Genomic DNA, 20,804 nt, shown 5'->3' with positions numbered 1-20,804 from the left:
GCCCCGAGTCTGAGGAATTTGGAGGGGATATTGTCATGGCCAGTGGCCTTGTTAGGTTGGAGGGCGCTCTGTTTTTTGAACACCTCATCCGTTGTTACCATTTCGAGTTTGAAGTCGTCTTTGCAAACCCCTAGGTTTTTGTAGTAGGCTAGGATGTGTTCTACTCCAAAATGCCCAGAGTGGGAGGGTAGTTTATTAACCAGTGTTGTGGCTATGTTTGTAAAGAATATGTTTAAGTAATTGGCCACATCCAGCTTGTCTGTGATGAGTGTTTTCAGTCTTAATGTTGATGTTTGTAAATCTGGTTTTCAGTTTCTTACTGCAGCTGCAGCCTAGTTGGTTGTTGAGTAATTTCCAACGCTTTCTGGGTTTGTTTTTGTTTTACTCAGTTTTATCATTGATCATTTATACTTATGAGGATATCTGTACTGTATGTGCTTAGGTATCATGTACTATATAAATACATGGTTCCCAACGTTTTCAAGGCGCGACCCCCGAAATAACATGTCGGAGAGGGAGTTGGAGGCTATACAGTTTCACTAATCAGGTTTTAATCTGTTTCGGACATCATCCATACATGCATTGAATTGATTAACCTTTGGTTTATACCAGTCATGTTAATCACCCTCTTGTTCATCATCAGATAACAGTGCTTGAACAGATAAATGCATTTATCTCATTCATTCATCAAAACGTCAAAAGCTTGCAATTGCTCATTCATTTTCTCAAGTCACATCCACGTCATCAAATCCATCAAACAGCGCATCTCCTCCTCAGACATTTTTTATCCCAGTTACAATATCACAATAACGTGAGTGACAGTGATACAATTCAACAATCCACATATTCAGATTTGTTGTAATTCACATCCACAATCCACGCATAAAGACGCTTCAATGTATGCTTGAATGAAACACAATCCGGGCGCTCCATTAAATACATCCACAGCCGAGAATATGAAATGAATCGGAGCCAAACGCCCGATTTCATTCATTAAAAAGATCCCTGCGGGATTCACATTTCCAATGATCCGTTATTAAAATAACCACATTGTGTGTGTGTCGCGACTCGCGAACGCCGTATACCGTATAACTATGACGTGCATTATTTAGGACAAAGTAAATCCATAGGCTGAATATGATTTATCAGCATTTTAGGTCTATTATTTTACATTTCAAAAGCCCCCTCTAGAAAAACGAAGCACAAAAACATAATTCATGGTATAATGGGATCTAGACTGTGAGGAAGGGAGCTGGCATTTCTTTGCGAGGGCATGGCCTTGCAGGTAACTCCAGCTAACTGAACTTAACCCTGCGCTGGAGCAGGTTCAAACTTTTTGATCTGTTGCCATAGTGATTTAGACAATCGCACGTCGGGGAACCGACAGGTCTAGCTTAAGTCAAGTTATCCTGAAAATTATCCGGTTAGCCAGGTATGAGGAACAGGGCCCAGCTCTGTTGAAGATGAGATGAAAACAACAACAGCTCTGTTGAAGACGAGATGAACAACAGCTCTGTTGAAGACGAGATGAAAACAACAACAACAGCTTGGTTGGAGGGTGCTGAGGGTGCAGTCAGCAGAGTCTTGCAGCATAATGGCCACTTCCTCAAACCCTTGCAGAAACGGGAAACGTGGCCATTGCAGTGGTCAGAGGAGAGAACATTAGAGAGATCACAGGCTGGCTTGTTTATTTTGGATGTTTTGGAAGGACACATTGGCACTCAAAGGCACACACACTCACACACGCATACACAATGGTTTAACGGTCAGATACGGTGAAACTGCTCAAGCGGACGAACCGAGCAGTAACGCTCATCATTCTATTTTTTTCCACGGCTGGTGCAGCTAGTAATGTAGGAGAGACCTGTCCGGTTATGGAGAACCAGTGGTGTTTCGTAACTCACGGGTGTCTCTGCGATATTGAGGAGAAAAACGCAGAATTGTGTGGCCTCTTCTCTCCAGGTGCACAGTGTTTCAAAGATTTACATAAAATAATTTATTGTAGGCACACAATTAACCTAATCTCAAAATATGCTGTAAATAAAGTGCTGTGTTTGATACATACAATAAATACATAGGCCTATCATTATTATATGTAACTCCACTCTTCTAGGCCTTGCAAAAAACAAATAAGCTGATGCATAGTATGTAGGTCCATTACATTATTTTACTACTGATGATGTAACTTTCATGTGTCTCTAATGGGGATCCTTTAATAAACATAAACAAACATAAACGAGGGGTGTGTCCCATTTCCTAGGTAACGATTTCAACCCCTTCCCCTTGTAGCTTCGTTCTGAAGGGCCTCTATCCAGTTGAGGGCACTCTAAAAGGAGGGGTAGGGCCAAGGGAAGGGAATTGCGATTGAGCCTTATTCCCTAAACTCTTAACTAGAAAGCCTACATGCCCTGAAATACCCCCCCCCCCCCCCCCCCCCCACATACATACACACACAGAGAGACATACACACACACACACACACACACACACACACCATGCAGAGGGCTGCAGTGAGTTCTACATTCCATTGGCAGGGTGTTGACATGGTTTACATTGGTTCCTTCCTACAGGCACTCAGCCCCAGTCTGCTGCAGCACTTAGCTAAACATACTGACACCTTGCAGGTTTACAGGCCTAATACAGATAAAGCATGTGACAGATATACAACACAGAGACGTACAACACCGAATCAAACTGTCCTGTTTCTCAACTCTAAAACATCACTGAACTTGACCTGTTCTGAACCGGTCTCCATGCTCTTCTTTGTTGATTCAGTTATGTTTATACAGGCCTGTTGGTGTTCAGCGACACCCTTTGTCAATGAGACCAATCCTACTGAGGATTGTTTTTAACTCTGATACCTCTCTGGTTTTCTCAGCAACAGGAACATGTAGTGTTGAGCGTGAGAGAAGATACGTGTGATTGTGTGTGTGTTGTTTCTAGGATGTCCACCTCTGCTCTGTCTGAGTTGACAACCGATGTATTTGTCAGGAGAGTTGTCTCAGTCAGAACCTTGTCAGCGTGGTTTTGTGTCGGTAACAGAAGATCTCCAGGCAGAGTGTAGAGCACATGGTTTTGTGTCGGTAACAGAAGGTCTCCAGGCAGAGTGTAGAGCACATGGTTTTGTTGTCGGTAACAGAAGGTCTCCAGGCAGAGTGTAGAGCACATGGTTTTGTGTCGCTAAACATAAGGTCTCCCAAGCAGGTTATAATATCTGCCATTGTCATGTGGTGTCGTCCATAACGTTGAGACTTCCCCTTAGAGACAAAAAAGTACTTGTACAATAAAGATCTCTTCTCCCTGTATCTAGTTCACTATAGCTATCACTATCCAAATTAATCTGATCATGATTTATTGATGTGATTGATAGGGATGGGTACCGAATTCGGTACTTTTGAGGTACCGAACCGAAACACGTCGGTACTACCCAGTATCGAATCAAGTGAGAAACCGATTTTTTTTTAACACGTCGGTACTACCGAGTATCGAATCAAGTGAGAAACCGATTTTTTTATTTATTTTTTTTTTTTTACTTTTTTTTTTTCATGTCAACGTTCACACGCACAATATATGCTTACCTAGGATTTGACTTGATTCAACAACAAAGCAGTCGGAGCAATGGCAAGCCGAAAACTGTCGAAATTGTAGTTATTTGCAGTTTGGATTTTTTTTTTTACGACTGAGGTAGGTAAATTAAATTTCTTGAGACTAAAGTACAGAAAAAAGGTACCGTTGGGTACCGGTATCGATTCACAGGTACCGGTACCGGTATCGGTTCAAATGTGAAAGGTACCCATCCCTAGTGATTGATCTAATAATAAATAATAATGGATTGGATTTATATAGCGCTCTTCATGACACCCCAGAGACCCCAGAGCGCGTACAGAGTCCATTATTCGTTCATACACAGTCATACCGGTGGTGGTAAGCTACAATTGCAGCCAGAGCTGCCCTGAGGCAGACTCACGGAAGCGTGGCGAATAATCATCGCCTACGGCCCCTCCGACCACCACCAACATTCATTCACATGCATACACATTCATACGAGGCAAGTAGGTTAAGTGTCTTGCCCAAGGACACAACGGCAGTGGGATGGACATGGGCTTGCACGGGATTCGAACCACCAACCCTTTGATCATTGGACGACCCGCTCTACCCCTGAGCCACGCCGCCCCACAAAATATGGATCTGCATCCATATTGACAGACCCCCCCCCCCCCCCCCCTTCTCTCTCTCTTTCTCTCTCTCTCTCTCTCTCTCTCTCTCTATATATATATATATATATATATATATATATATATATATATATATATATATATATATATATATATATATAGTTATAATGCGATCAAGGCGTATACCCAGGAGGGCCGCCAGACGGAGCTGAGTGCCTTGGAACACCTGGTGTCTGCTGCTGAGGCTGGTCAGTATCTGTGTGACACGTCACTATGAAACAACACATCACTACTGACACACGCATCACTACTGAAACACACATCACTACTGACACAACATCACTACTGAAACACACATCACTACTGACACAACACACATCACTACTGACACAACACACATCACTACTGAAACAACACATCACTACTGACACACACATCACTACTGACACAACACACATCACTACTGAAACACATCACTACTGACACAACACATCACTACTGAAACACACATCACTACTGACACACGCATCACTACTGAAACACACATCACTACTGACGCAACACATCACTACTGACGCAACACACATCACTACTGACGCAACACACATCACTACTGAAACACACATCACTACTGACGCAACACACATCACTACTGAAACACACATCACTACTGAAACACACATCACTACTGAAACACACATCACTACTGAAACACACATCACTACTGAAACAACACATCACTACTGACACAACACATCACTACTGACACAACACACATCACTACTGAAACACACATCACTACTGAAACACACATCACTATTGAAACACACATCACTACTGAAACACACATCACTACTGAAACACACATCACTATTGAAACAACACGTCACTACTGAAACACACATCACTACTGAAACACATCACTACTGAAACACACATCACTACTGAAACACACATCACTATTGAAACAACACGTCACTACTGAAGTTACACACATCACTACTGAAGTTACACACATCACAACTTTTTGGTTGTGTGTGAGATTATGTGCAAAATAAATCGGCATTGTATTTTGGTGAAGTGCCTCTTTAAGTTGGGTCCTAGGAGACAGACTAAAGAGACATGTCCACTGTGTTGGACCTGCTCCCACTATGTTTTTTTTTATCCACCTTTTCTCCTTATTTTTCTATTTTTCTCCCATCCCAATTTCACCTCACCAATTCTCCCTTCAATTCTCCCCTCCCCTGTCTCGAACGTTGCTAGACTGCAGTGATAGGGCGGGCCATACTTTTTTTTTTTGGAAAATCAATCGAGTGGGGTGTCTAAAATATGTGTTTTTTTGTGGGGAATTCAAATATGGGATTATTTTTCTAATCGGATAACTCCTACCTACATTGTTTTGGATTTCAAAATGGCCGATTTGACCATTTTTCACCCCTTGGCCATACATGGATGCCAACATGAATCTGAAGGAAATCCTAACATGCAAGGTGTCTAAATGATGCGTTTCTTAATGGGGAATTCAAATATGAGTTCATTTTTGGCATAGGATAACTCTAACCTACATCATTTTGGATTTCAAAATGGCAGATTTTACCATTTTTCACCCCTTGGCCATACATGGATGCCAACATGAATCTGAAGGAAATCCTAACATGCAAGGTGTCTAAATGATGTGTTTCTTAATGGGGAATTCAAATATGAGGTCATTTTTGGGATAGGATAAATATAACCTGCATAATTTTGGATTTCAAAATGGCTGATTTTACCATTTGACCCATTGGTATTGTATTACAAAATTGCAAAGATAAAAAATATATGGGAAATCATTTATAATGACAAAGCCATCAAATTTATTAACAAGTGAACTGTATATAACTGGATACAACTCCAAAGATCAATAATAATAATACTAACAATAATAAATTGTATTTGTAATGCACACAAACACCTAAGTGCTAAATCTCGATCTCCTGACTTCTTGAACTTTGCCAGGTTCCAATATCTTGATTGGACTCATTCTTGGGTGGCAAGATCTCCTACTGTACTGCTTTAGCCACCAACCTACAAACACAAACTTAAAGTCAACGTCAGCCATAAATAGGTGAGCTCTTTCCAGAACTACTCAGCAGAAACCTCTGTAACCATTTAAACAAACGTCTCAATGTATTGAGAAAATCCATGGGGCTCCATCAATCCTCTATCTTCTTAAATTTGATCAGGTTGCACAAGTCCTGCTTGGATTCATTCTTGGACATCAGCCTCCTGCTGGTCTCCTGAGCCCTGATCCCTCCATCCCTTTTTTCTTGTGAAAAGTACTTAGCAGAGGCCTCAGTCACCATTTTAACAACCCTCTCGATGCTTTGTGTGTGGCAAGGCCAGTCGAGAACCTCCATGGGGGTGTTGATTAAGTTCTTCACCTCGGAGGTGCTTAGGGAGCAGGTGAGAGGTGGCTCTGACAAATCTTCTGACCAGCTGATTAAGCCACCAATGCTGGAAGCGTCACTATTGATGTGAGGTGTTCTTCTGATCCTGACACAGGAGTCTCCCAGCTGAGTGTCTGGATCCCCCTCTCCCCTGATGGCCAGGATTCTCTCCACCCCCTCAATTCTCTCTTTTTGATCCTCAGAGCACAGCAGTGTTTGGAGGATGGCTTCACTGTGGGCATACCAAGCAGATCTTCTCACAGTTGGCATCACAACATCCAGCACCTCCTTCCTCTGAGACTTGAGGCAGTCCAGCTGAAACAGGATGTGCCTAGGCCCTTCGATCCAGGGGTGCTTGACCTTCATGTTGAACCAACATGGATAATACACTCCAATGATGAATTCCACAATGCATTGTAGATTATTCAGGTTCTTTCTTTTAAGTTGATGCTTTGACACCCAGAGCCTGAGGAGTCTGTTTGCTGTGGTGAGCCAGCGGCTGTGGTTTACCGGTCCAATCTCCAGCAGAGCCAGCCTTGCAGAAAGCACTCCATCCCTGATTGCACAGACCAGCTTATAGCCATAGTGTTGATCAGTTGAGAGATCTTGAATGATCTTCTCAGGCAGCTTGATCAGCGGAGGGCCAAGAAAGATCCTGGTGAAGTTAGGATTGATCTCCAAGTCTGTAACAGAATCAAGGAGCTGTCCTATTGGCCCAGACAATTTGTTGTCTGACAGAGTAGCCCCATCAACTTCAACAATGAGACGGCGCAGTGGAAGTTCACCAGTGTGCAGGTTGCACACCAACCAGACCAGCTTTCTCCCCAGGTGCAGCTCCAGCTTCCGCATTACACCTGCCTTCACTCCAGTGTTGACATTGGTCGAGTCTCCTCCAATGGCCCACAAGGTCTTATCAGAACCTCTCTCTTTCAGCCAGGCAAACAGGACCTTAGCAATCTTCTCTGCATGGGACTCCTCTTTAGTTGCTTTCTCTGGTGTAAAGTGGAACTGATCGTTGCTGCCAGGCTCACTAGCAACACTATAGTGTTCTTCCTTGATCTTTGCAGGAAAAGATTGGTCACTGCCCTCAGCTTCCATCATCACATTGGTCATGTCAATCCGCCCATCAAAGAGGATACAGGAGATCCCCCCCCTCCTCCCTGCACTTCTCCTCAAACTCTTCCCCCAGCTCTTGCATCAACTTTTCTTGTGCTCTCTTAACCTTGTTCTTATCAATCACTTTACTTGGGTCATCTTCTAAGATGAGTCCTGCATCAATCAGAGCTGCAGTTGCTATAGCTGCAGTTGGCCTTAGACCTATGCCATACCTTACACTAGCAAGGGCGATGTTTGGAATCTCATCATAATTTTTCCGTAGCTTTGCTGAAGCTGCAGGGTCAGTTTCAGGAATGAGCTCAACTTCAGGGACTGTAAGGAAGCTCTCAACATCCTTCCTGGCAACCTTGTCTGCTGCTGCAAAGCTTTTTTCTTCGCCCCTTCTCCTTTTCTCTGCCTTTTTTTCCATCCCCTGCCTTTCCAATGTTTTAAGAAGATAGAGGATTGATGGAGCCCCATGGATTTTCTCAATACATTGAGACGTTTGTTAAAATGGTTACAGAGGTTTCTGCTGAGTAGTTCTGGAAAGAGCTCACCTATTTATGGCTGACGTTGACTTTAAGTTTGTGTTTGTAGGTTGGTGGCTAAAGCAGTACAGTAGGAGATCTTGCCATCCAAGAATGAGTCCAATCAAGATATTGGAACCTGGCAAAGTTCAAGAAGTCAGGAGATCGAGATTTAGCACTTAGGTGTTTGTGTGCATTACAAATACAATTTATTATTGTTAGTATTATTATTATTGATCTTTGGAGTTGTATCCAGTTATATACAGTTCACTTGTTAATAAATTTGATGGCTTTGTCATTATAAATGATTTCCCATATATTTTTTTATCTTTGCAATTTTGTAATACAATACCAATGGGTTCAAATGGTAAAATCAGCCATTTTGAAATCCAAAATTATGCAGGTTATATTTATCCTATCCCAAAAATGACCTCATATTTGAATTCCCCATTAAGAAACGCATCATTTAGACACCTTGCATGTTAGGATTTCCTTCAGATACATGTTGGCATCCATGTATGGCCAAGGGGTGAAAAATGGTAAAATCGGCCATTTTGAAATCCAAAATGATGTAGGTTAGAGTTATCCTATCCCAAAAATGAACTCCTATTTGAATTCCCCATTAAGAAACACATCATTTAGACACCTTGCATGTTAGGATTTCCTTCAGATTCATGTTGGCATCTATGTATGGCCAAGGGGTGAAAAATGGTCAAATCGGCCATTTTGAATTCCAAAACAATGTAGGTAGGAGTTATCCGATTAGAAAAAGAATCCCATATCTGAATTCCCCACAAAAAAACACATATTTTAGACACCCCACTCGATTGATTTTCCAAAAAAAAAAAAAGTATGGCCCGCCGTGCAGTGAGGACCAAGCCTTGCATCACGTGTCCCCTCCGGTACACGAGGAGGCAGCTGTCGCATCTTTTCACCTGAACAGCGCAATCTCTGTGGCGAGGAGTAACGCGTGGGAGGCTCACGCTGCTCCCGATACTTCCTGATTCTGCTGTACAGGCGCACCAACCGACCTGTAGGAGTCGCTGTCCACAACGTCCAATCCCCACCCACCAGCTTTCCCACCCCTAACACTGCCAATTGTGTTAGTATGAACGACCAGCCAAGCCGGTAGCAACGCCGAGAGCTGGGCTCGAACCCAGCATCTCCTGCATTAGTGGCGAGCGCCTTGCCCACTGCGCCACTTAGCCGCCCCTGCTCCCACTATGTTTAGTGAAGGATCTTCATCAGATCCTTGAGAAAAACGTTGGTCTTTCATTAAAAGAGTGGACGCTCTGCTCTCTAATGCCGTGTCCACTGACAACGCATCTCATCAGCGCCGGCTTCTTGTTGTCATTTGTTTCTGTGAGTGCCGGGAACATATTTAAACGTCTTAAAAAAAACCAAAAAAAAAAACACTTCGGATGGGTTTTCAGTTGTCTCCTAGCAACACCAGCAGCCATGACCTAAACAATGCTAGCTGAGAAAGAGGTTTCCTAAACGTGTCTGGCATGTGTTCCAGATAGAGAAAGGCTGGACATCAATATTTGCTGTGCTGGGATTATGTGTTTATTGACCCTCTGTCCTTCGGGCTATTTTTATGTCCTTATCTACCTGTGTGTACCAATGACTAATATATCAGAACGCCAACAGTCCAAACTCTCTGTCTGTGACCAGCTGTCTGCCATCCCTGCCTCACATGGAGCTGGTCCTGAACCGGTCTCCTAGACTCTCATAGCCAGACCTCTCTCCACACTATGTTAGCACCAGTGCAGGAGAGTGCTTTGAAGGAACTAGGGGTGTAACGGTACGTGTATTCGTCCCGTGAATTTACGGTACGGCCGTCACGGTGCGGTACGCGCACCCATGTGACGAATACGCCCCACAGCGCAAACATACCCACATGCAGGCACTCGCGAGGTCCGTGCGAAAACAGCGCGTGTGGCCGGGCACACAGAGCTCAGACTTCAGAGCGGCGAAAGTGCACAGAGGAGAAAGGCACATTTACAGCTGCAGGGTCATTACAGTTTTCTTTAATTTTCTTGTGCGCCCAATAACGTTAACCAAATGAAACCAATGGAAAGAAACACACACCCGTCGCCGACACACACACACGCGCGCCAACAAACACATCAACATTCTCCCCCGCCGGACTCACAGGCACAATCAAATAAAAAGAAGAAACATACTTTTCCGGACAGAATCGATCATCTGAGCTCCACTGTGTTTAAGTAAGGGATAATGTATGCCTACGAGGTCATTGTCGCAAAATAATTGACCGACACGGAGTTTAAAATACCGAGGCGCCGCGCCGAGGTGTTTTAAACGTAGTGAAGGTCAATTATTTTGCGACAATGACTGAGTAGGCTATACATTATCCCGCTTATTACATGGCTAACTTACTAACAATATACCTAATTCATTTGACAAATCGCAGTTGTTCTGTGGCTCTGTCAGCCCAAATAAAGTGATTATTATTATCGCGGGCAGCCTCTGGCTCCGCTGTCAGTGCAGCGCTATACATTATCCCGCTTATTACATGGCTAACTTACTAACAATATACCTAATTCATTTGACAAATCGCAGTTGTTCTGTGGCTCTGTCAGCCCAAATAAAGTGATTATTATTATCGCGGGCAGCCTCTGTGTTCTGGCTCCGCTGTGTTCTGCCTCCGCTCGTCGCTCCGCCCCCTGTCATCGCCGGCACGGCAGTGTCTAATTGCACTGAAACAGTGTGTCAGTGGGCTTGATTGCGAACAGCTGCGCTCTGCGGTCATTATTGAAAAATCTTGACCGCAGTCGGGGGGCTATTGACCAATCACAAGCAAGCATTTCGGCGAATGTGAAAACGCCATGTAATAAATCCAAATAATCCTCTGCCATTGTTGTAATATGTCATCTGTTCTCTAGTTCAGTCTGGTCATGAAGTAAAATTTTCTCTGGAAGTGAAACTGAAACTTAGCAAGGATAAGTTTAAAGGGGCAGTAAGCAAGTGGATGCCTGAACACAGAATGACACCAGTATCACTATTTACCACGGCAAGCCTATAGAAAATTATTCTATTTAATAATAATAATTATAATAATGATCATAAATATAATATATAAACAAATTCTATTAATAATAATTATTAGAAAAAAAAATCTGTTGTACCGAACCGTGACCCCAATACCGAGGTACGTACCGAACCGTGGCTTCTGTGTACCGTTACACCCCTAGAAGGAACCCATTATCATTCTGCACTAGCTGAAAAAAAAAACATTCTGGGTTGTTTGTTAAACCAATCCGATGCCCTTGCAAAATAGTGCCAGGCGGGGAAACCGGTCAGCTAACATGTGAAAACTTCCCTTTTAGTGCACAATTAGGGATGGGAATTGATGGGATTTTATCGATACGATCCATTATCAATTCTGCTTATCGATACGATTCTTTATAAATTCTAATAAATTGGAACTAAAAACAGAACTAAGCTGGTTAGAATAACAACATGCAACTTGACATTTCTGATTGTCATTTATTGTTGAGCCCCCATGTCAGAAAAATACAAAAACTGTAAAAAATAAAACATTAACTATAGCCTACACTTAAATAAAATAATGTATTTGAGATTCTCTTAAAATGTATAAATTTTTTTTATTCTTAAACTAATTTAATCTATTGAATAACGACCTGTTGAATTTAACTACAGTTCAATATCTTAAACTAATTTAATCTATTGAACCGTAGTTGCATTCAACAGGTCGTTATTCCTCTGACTTCTGTCTCTCACACACACACACACACACACACACACACACACACACACACACACACACACACACAGACAGAGCTCCCTCCCCGGGCCCCTGTCCTGTAAAGGTATTGGTTTGTGTTGCTACACGGACCAGTTTGTATGTTGCACGGTACTTCCTGGCTTACCGACTAGTAAACAACAGTCAACGGAGACTCTCCGTCTTTTATTATATGTGAACTAAAGAGTACAAGGTTTACACAACAGCCCTCACCCCCTTTTTTATTGTATTTGTACCTGTACTACCTGCTGTCGGCTGTTTATCTCCCTTTGTGAGCTTGATTAGCTAGCGTTAGCTTACGTTAGCTAGCGCTAGCTCCGCGGCTAATCTTAGCTTACCCTGAACTAAATCAATCACTAGGTTCTAAAGCATTGGAGTAGTTTTCACTGCACATAGAAGCAGCCAAACAGCGGGAGCATTTCGGGAGCATATGACCAAAACCCAGGCAATTTCGAGCCCTTAACACATTGGGGACAAACCACGTATTTATACGTGCTTCGAATCCATGCGTTGTGGACAGAATCACGTATAAAGCTGTGGCAAGTTGTTATTGCTTTTATTCCATTTTAATAAGCTGTTTAAGGTCGCCGAGCAGCACTGCAGATTTTCAATACTCTATGAATTCTACAATATGCAATACCGGCCAGATCCTCTTAGGGGCGCTATCGCACTACTGCAATGTGCCCTGTGGGCGAACGGATCACTTTTTTTTTTCTTTCAATGGAGATTTTTAGTAGCCAGATTCTGAATCAGCATCCTGTACCTTGGATTACGTTTCGAATCGCAGATTTCACCATGCAATAAGGGGATTTATCATCAGCCAATGGACATATCGATCTACCAGATGGCGATCGATAACGGGGAAATGCTCGGGGGTATCCCACCGGCTCATGGTAAGATCTTTTTCATGTAAATTACAGCCCGATCAGAGCTTGCTATGATACGATACGATCAGCGTATGTGGCTAGTTAGACGAACACTGTTATTGGTACTAATCAATAAACAACGTCCCCCCCCCCCCCTTTCATGCATACATGCTTTGGGACAGTCCCGATCATATGCAGTTTTAGTTATTTCTGTAGCATCTGTAAATGGAAATGCCATTGGATATAACGTTAGCAGCTATTAGTCATTTATCTTAGCTTTCCAGAAAATATACTAGCCCAAATCCGCTATAAAGCTTATATTCGCGGCGCTATAAAATGACAACCTATTGATGCATTTTTTTTCCTTTAAGCCATTTTGAAGGGATGGTTTATGAACTCAATTGACAATGAGAATGGACGGATGGCAATACTATAAAGTATAGATTTAGCTCTACAAAAAGCCACAGGTTTGTTTACAAAAGCTGGTCCTCAACCATTATATTAGACGGGCCCCAGTGGTCGCGAAAGTGTTAAGGAATCAAATGGTCTGCCATGGCTACATGCGTGGCGCTAACGTTATTGTTTTAAAATGCGCAACTGTCAACGGGAACCGGTTTTCGATTCCCATCCCTATGCACAATCCAAATCTTTGTCAAAGTTGTCCATCATAAGCATGTAGCTATCTAGCGTGAGTGCTTGTGGTAGAGACGGGATGTTGTAAATGGCAACACAAGGAGAGCTGGAAGGAAACGAGATGGCGCTGCTCCGACCGGCTGCCTTTCTGATCGCTCCGTCGAGACTGTGCTTACTTTTGTTAATTTTTATAGTTTTAAGAGTTTTATTTGCACCAACTGTTGGTGCATTATATGTGTATGACCGTCAGTCAATCATTGACATTGGATTAAGGAAAACGTACCGATTGGATTGCTCTCTGGATCGGATTGCTGAACAACAGCAGTGGCCCGCCGAAATCCTTTGTTGTGGCCGTGGCAAGGAGAAGGCACGATGACGTGGAAAGAGAGCTGGGGTCCGAAATAGACTGAGGTCCAAACGACACAGAACCACATTGCCCAGCATATTGTTGGCCAATGTGCAATCGATAGGAAATAAACTGGACGACATCAGAGCACGGATCCAATTCCAGAGGGACATTCGGGACTGCAACGTCCTCTGTTTCACAGAAACTTGGCTGTCTCCAGATGTCCCAAACCATGCAATAGAACCGGCAGACCACTTCTTCGTTCTCCGCAAGGACCGGACGGCAGAAGAGTCACAAAAGACGAGAGGAGGCGGCATTGCTTTCATGGTAAACAAGGAGTGGTGCGATATAGGCAACGCAAAGGAATTGTCTAACCACTGCTCCCCAGACCTGGAGTATATCACCATCAAATGCCGACCCTTCTTTCTCCCGAGGGAGTTAACGTCCATCATCATGATCGGAGTGTACATTCCACCACACGCGAACACTGGGGCCGCACTTTCAAAACTACACGACGAGGTAAACAAACTCCAGACATCAAACGTTGACGCTGCCATTTTGGTTCTGGGCGATTTCAACAGCGCGCGTCTTAAAAAGGTGTTGCCGAATTTCTATCAGCATGTGACCTGTCCCACCAGAGGCGAGAACATATTAGACCATGTATACTCGCAATTTAAGAATGGGTACAAGTCACAGGCTCTTAGTCCATTCGGTAAGTCGGACCACGCCGCCATCTTTCTTTTGCCAAAGTATAAACAAAGTCTCAAGCGAACACCGGTAGTATCGCGAGAGGTTAAGCGTTGGACTGTGACGTCAGAGGAGACGCTCCAAGCTGCACTTGAATGCACAGACTGGAGTGTATTCCGTGATAACACAGCCAATATTAACGAATACACTGAAACGGTGCTTGACTTTGTCTGTACTCTGGTAGAAGAAACAATCCCCTCTACCACAATTAGAATCTACCCAAATCAAAAGCCTTGGGTAGATAAATCCGTCCGTGAGGCTCTGAAAGTGCGCACCTCAGCCTACAACACCGGGCTGGCGACAGGCAACATGGAAGAACACAAGACGGCAAGATACAACGTCAGGAGAGCAGTAATAGAGGCAAAACGGCGTTACAGGGATAAAGTTGAACTTCAGTTTGAACAGGCTGACTCTAGAGGTATGTGGCAGGGCCTCAGAACAATGACAGATTACAAAGGCACCTCCCTCAAACTGAACAGTGACATCTCCTTAGCAAATGATCTCAATACCTTCTATGCGAGGTTTGAGGCTGTGAATAACAACACCAGCCTACAAGCCACAGCAATGGGGGGGGGGGGGGGGGGGGGTCTGCTGATGGAGACTCAGTGTTCAGGGTAACAGAGCATGAGGTGAGGCGGACCTTTAAAAAAGTGAATATCAGGAAGGCAGCAGGACCGGACGGCATCCCCGGCCGCGTCCTAAAAGTCTGTGCCGACCAACTGGCCCCGGTATTCACTGACATCTTTAACCTGTCCTTAGAACAGGCTGTCATCCCCACCTGTCTGAAGAAGTCCACCATCATCCCTGTACCCAAAAAATCTACGCCTGCTTGCCTCAACGACTACCGCCCTGTAGCCCTCACCTCCATAGCCATGAAGTGCTTTGAGAAGCTAGTGAAGGGCTACATCTGTTCCTCCCTACCCATCAACCTGGACCCCCTGCAATTTGCATACCGCCCTAACAGATCCACGGAGGATGCCATAGCCCATGTGCTGCACACAGCAGCATCACACCTGGACAAGAGGCAGGGGAACTATGTGAGAATGCTGTTCATTGACTACAGCTCAGCATTTAATACCATAGTCCCCCCAAACTCATAGCCAAGCTCAGGGACCTGGGCTTGAACTATGACCTCTGCCAGTGGGTCTTGGACTTCCTGACGGGCAGACCCCAGGTGGTAAGAGCAGGCAACTGCACCTCCTCATCCATCACGCTCAACATAGGGGCCCCCCAGGGCTATGTTCTGAGCCCCCTCCTCTACTCCCTGTACACACATTCCTTGTACTCTATTTGTTATTTTGTTTTCTACCGTCGACGCTGCTTGTCTCTCCCGTCCTCTCCTGCGCCCGTCCTGACTCTCTACAAACATTCCACGTCCTCTCTTCCCCCCCCTGCTCTCTGGACCTGCCGACTGTACTCTCACCGTTCCCACCATCACTGGATCTCAAACTGGACTACAAACCTTGCCACTGGAAAACAAACTCCCGGATCTACACATTTTTCTCCCAGACAAAACCTTACCTGTCCTCCGGACCGGTCCTGTGCGTCTGCTCCTGGCTGTCTGCTGTCGGCTAAACCAGCCACCCGCTGCTGGCACTGCCTGCCTGGCCGTGCTATCCTACTACTCCCTTCCCGCGAGGGCGACACCACTCCCTCGCGCTGGTTTGCGGGTTCCCCATCTCCTCGGGTGAGTGTCGGCGATACTATACTACTGCCCTCACTCTCCTCTCGGTCTTGGCTGCTGGTATGGCGCGGTCAGGTCGGCCCGCTACGCGGGCTTGGTCTGGAGCCGGCTACTACACGCTGCTTCAAAACAACAACACTCTCTCTCCCAGTATCCAGCTGCAACTCTGGAGTGCTCCCATTGTCCAGCTGCAGCCCCGGAGTGATCTGCTCAACATTCTACTCCAACTCTCCGCCCTCCAGCTACTACCAACTTTTAACCCACTCCTGCTCCTATTCTACACCCAACTTGGACTCCTGCTTCTCCTACCGTTTTCCCCTTGGATTCTCACAACCCCCCCCCCCCCCCATTTTTCACTGCCCCCCCCCACCCCCCTGCCGCCTCTCATATACTCCTGCTGATCTTCACTCGCTCAACAACAACTACCGCCTCCCCGCTGCCACTGCCACTGCTGCCAGAAACGCTGGCATTCACTGTCGCCGTCGCAACATCCACAGAGGCCCCCGCCTAAATCGAAACCGGACTCTCCACCTCCCTGACGGCTCATACATCCCCTCTTCCTGGACTACCTCTCGCCCCCCTGCCACCCCCACCCGCCGCACCGCTAACCTCGATAACCTTCGCTCCTTCCTCCCTGCTCCCCCATCCATCTCCCTTGCTCTCCTCAACACCCGTTCTCTCTCTAACAAATCACCTCTGATCTATGAACTACTACTGGACAACAACCTGGACCTACTCCTCCTCACTGAAACCTGGCAACAGCCCTTGGACTTCTACTCCCTCAACCAAGCTACCCCCCCAAATTACAGCTTCATCGCCAAGCCCCGCCTCTCTGGCCGAGGGGGGGGTCTTGCCGTTTTTCACAAACTCTCCCTATCCATCACTGAACTGCACCTAAACCTCCCTCCCATGCTATCCTTCGAATACCTTGCCCTCTCCCTCCCCAACTCTATCACTGCACTACTCCTCTACCGCCCTCCAAAGCCTCATCCCTCTTTTTTAACTGAACTTTCTGATCTCCTGACCATAGCCTCCACTCTCTCCACCCGCCTCCTACTTACCGGTGACCTCAACATCCATGTTGACCAACCAAACTCAAACCTCACTCCTGACTTCCTCTCCCTCCTTGACTGTTTTAGCCTCACCCAGCACATCAACTTCCCCACCCACAACAAAGGCCACACACTTGACCTTGTTTGCTCTGCCTCCCTACCCATATCCAATCCTCACCCCATCCCATTCCCACTCTCTGACCACTACTGCATCCTTTTCTCTGCTCCCCTTCCCCCACCCCACCACTCCATCAAACGCACCATCTCTTTCCGTAACATAAAATCCATTGACCCTCTCACACTGTCTCAATCCATATCCTCTGCCTTTCCCCCTGACTCCGCCCCCTCTAACCCCGACGACTATGCCCTCCTCCTCAACTCTACTCTCTCTGACTCCCTCGACTCACTGGCACCCCTGAAAACCATCACTGTCTCATTCACCACCTCCTCCCCCTGGTACACTCCGGAACTCCGCTCCATGAAGCAGACCGGCCGTCAACTCGAACGCCTCTATAAAAAAACCCGCCTCACCATCCACGCCGACCTCCACAAACAGCACGTCTCCTCCTACCGTGATGCACTCCAAGCTGCCAAATCTGCCCACTACTCCACCATCATCAACAGCAGCAACCGCAACCCCCGGACCCTCTTCTCCACTGTCAAGAAACTCTTACAACCCCCGGACAATAACTCACTCTCCTCCCCTGACCTCTGCAACTCGTTTCTCCTCTTCTTTAATAATAAAGTATCTTTAATCAACAGCTCACTGACTGCCCGCATCGCCAATTCCCCCACCCTCGCCCCCCCCACCAACATTTTTCCCCCACCTGACTCCATCCCTCCCACCCCTTTTACTGCCTTCGCCCCAGTTGACTCCTCCTTCATCATGGACCTCATGACTACCTCCAAGACCACTACCTGCTCCCTTGACCCCCTACCCACTACTCTCACCAAAGCCTGCCTCCCTGCTCTCATCCCCCACCTCACCGCCCTTTTCAACCAGTCACTATCCCTAGGCCACGTCCCCTCCCCCTACAAACTCGCCGCTGTCACCCCTGTCCTCAAAAAACCCACTCTCGACCCATCCACCCTCTCCAACTACCGCCCCATATCCAATCTTCCTTTTTTCTCAAAAACACTGGAACGTATTGCTGCCTCCCAACTCCACTCCCATCTCCAGTCCAACACCCTATATGAACCCCTTCAGTCTGGCTTCCGTCCCGCTCACAGCACCGAAACTGCACTGGTAAAGGTCATCAACGACCTCCTCATCTCCGCTGACTCCGGTGCCCTCAACATCCTGATCCTACTCGATCTCAGTGCAGCCTTTGACACAGTGTGTCACTCCATCCTCCTCCAAAGGCTGCACCAACTGGGTGTTGAGGGCACAGCACTTGACTGGTTCTCCTCCTACCTCACTGACAGACACCAATTCATCTCCCTCTCCGGCCACACCTCCCCCCCCTCCCCAGTCACACAGGGGGTCCCCCAAGGCTCAGTCCTTGGCCCCCTGCTCTTCATCTGCTACATTCTCCCCCTTGGTCACATCATCCGCAAATACCACCTCAACTTCCACTGTTACGCTGACGACACCCAAATATACATCAGTACACAATCCCCCCACAGCCCACCCCTCAGTCACATTGAATCATGCATCACCGAACTCCAAACTTGGATGACCCACAACTTCCTCAAACTCAACAGTGACAAGACTGAACTCCTCATCATTGGCACCAAAACCACCCTCACCAGATCCGGACCCATCACACTCACCATCAACGACTCCACCATCACCCCCTCCCCCCTAGTCCGCAACCTTGGTGTCCTCCTTGACCCCACCCTCTCATTTGACCCCCACGTCCGCTCCATCGTCAAAACATCCTACTTTCACCTCCGCAACATCGCAAAAATCCGTCACTGCCTCTCCCCCCCCGCTGCTGAATCCCTCATTCACGCCTTCATCTCCTCCCGCCTGGACTACTGCAACTCCCTCCTCACTGGTATCACCTCCCGCTCCCTCCATAAACTGCAAATGGTCCAAAATTCAGCCGCCCGCCTCCTCACTAACACCCGGTCCCGCGAACACATCACTCCTGTCCTCCACTCCCTCCACTGGCTCCCCATCAAACACCGCATTAACTTTAAAACACTACTCCTCACCTTCAAAGCCCTCCACAGCCTGGCCCCCCCCTACCTGACTGATCTCCTTCTCCCCTACCGCCCAACCCGTTCCCTCCGGTCCTCCTCCACTGCCTCCCTCACTGTCCCGACATCCAAGCTCAAAAACTTCGGAGATCGGGCCTTCTCTCGCACTGCACCCCGACTCTGGAACTCCCTCCCCCAGTCCATCAGAGACTCCCCTACACTCTCCACCTTCAAAGCTCGCCTCAAAACCCACCTGTTCTCCCTTGCCTTCAACCCCCCCCACCCCTAAACCCCCCCCTCCCCTCCAACCTGATCGATATGTCTCTAGTCTTTTTTTTTTTGTGCCATCAGGCTGTCTCCCCCGTTCCCCCCATGGTCTCATGTTCCTTTGTTTTTGTTTCTTTGTTGTTTTGTTTTGTTTCTTTGCTTTCGCCTCTTTGTTTGTACCCCTGCTCCCGACTACTGTCAGCGACTTCGGGTTATTGAGAAGCGCTATATAAATTAAATGAATTATTATTATTATTATTATGACTGCGTGGCACAGCGGAACAACAACACAATCATCAAATTTGCTGATGACACAGTAGTGGTGGGCCTGATCTCTGCCAACGACGAGAGGGCCTACCTGGAAGAGGTAGAGAATCTGTCACAGTGGTGTCAGGAGAACTGCCTCTCCCTGAACGTCAGCAAAACAAAAGAGATGATTGTGGACTTCAGGAGGTCGGGGGTCAAGGACTACAGCCCCCTCAGCATCGACGGGGCACCGGTTGAGAGAGTGAACAGTTTCAAGTACCTCGGAGCCCACATATCCGAGGACTTGACATGGACCACACACATTGACAGTGTTGTGAAGAAGGCACGACAACGCCTCTACTTCCTCGGGCGCCTAAGGAAGTTCCAAGTCAGTCAGAAGATCCTTAGGAACTTCTACTCATGTACAATCGAGAGCATCCTGACTGGCAACATCACCTCCTGGTTTGGGAATAGCACTGCACAAGACCGTAGCAGACTACAAAGAGTGACACGTTCAGCCGAACGCACAATTGGAGGGGGGCTTCCCACCCTCCAGAACATTTACAACAAGCGGTGCAGGGGGAAGGCTAAGAGAATCATCAAGGACTCCAGCCACCCGAACAACTGCCTTTTTGAACTGCTGCGGTCAGGCAAGCGATACCGGAGTCTTAAGGCGAGCACAGAAAGACTCAGAAGGAGCTTCTATCCCCAGGCCATCAGGCTGCTCAACGAACAATAAACACTATGCAGCAACCATCAAATGCACACAGCACACACATCCACACGCACACACTCACTTTAAACGGGC

General features: G+C 46.5%; 1 protein-coding gene across 1 annotated transcript in view; it reads left to right on the top strand.

Moving 5' to 3' along the window:
* Positions 1 to 20,804, top strand: part of slc25a32a (solute carrier family 25 member 32a) — a 91,951-nt gene that overhangs the window by 53,450 nt on the left and 17,697 nt on the right. Inside the window, exon 3 of the mRNA XM_084313066.1 lies at positions 4,338 to 4,423. Within this exon, the coding sequence (XP_084169192.1) occupies positions 4,338 to 4,423 (86 nt within the window). The remainder of the gene's footprint in view (positions 1 to 4,337; positions 4,424 to 20,804) is intronic.

This window comes from Notolepis coatsorum (genome assembly GCF_963971535.1).
Source record: "Notolepis coatsorum genome assembly, chromosome: 4".
In the NCBI taxonomy this organism is placed as follows: domain Eukaryota; kingdom Metazoa; phylum Chordata; class Actinopteri; order Aulopiformes; family Paralepididae; genus Notolepis; species Notolepis coatsorum.
Note: the sequence above shows the minus strand (reverse complement) of the source record. Positions and strands in the feature narration are given on the sequence as shown.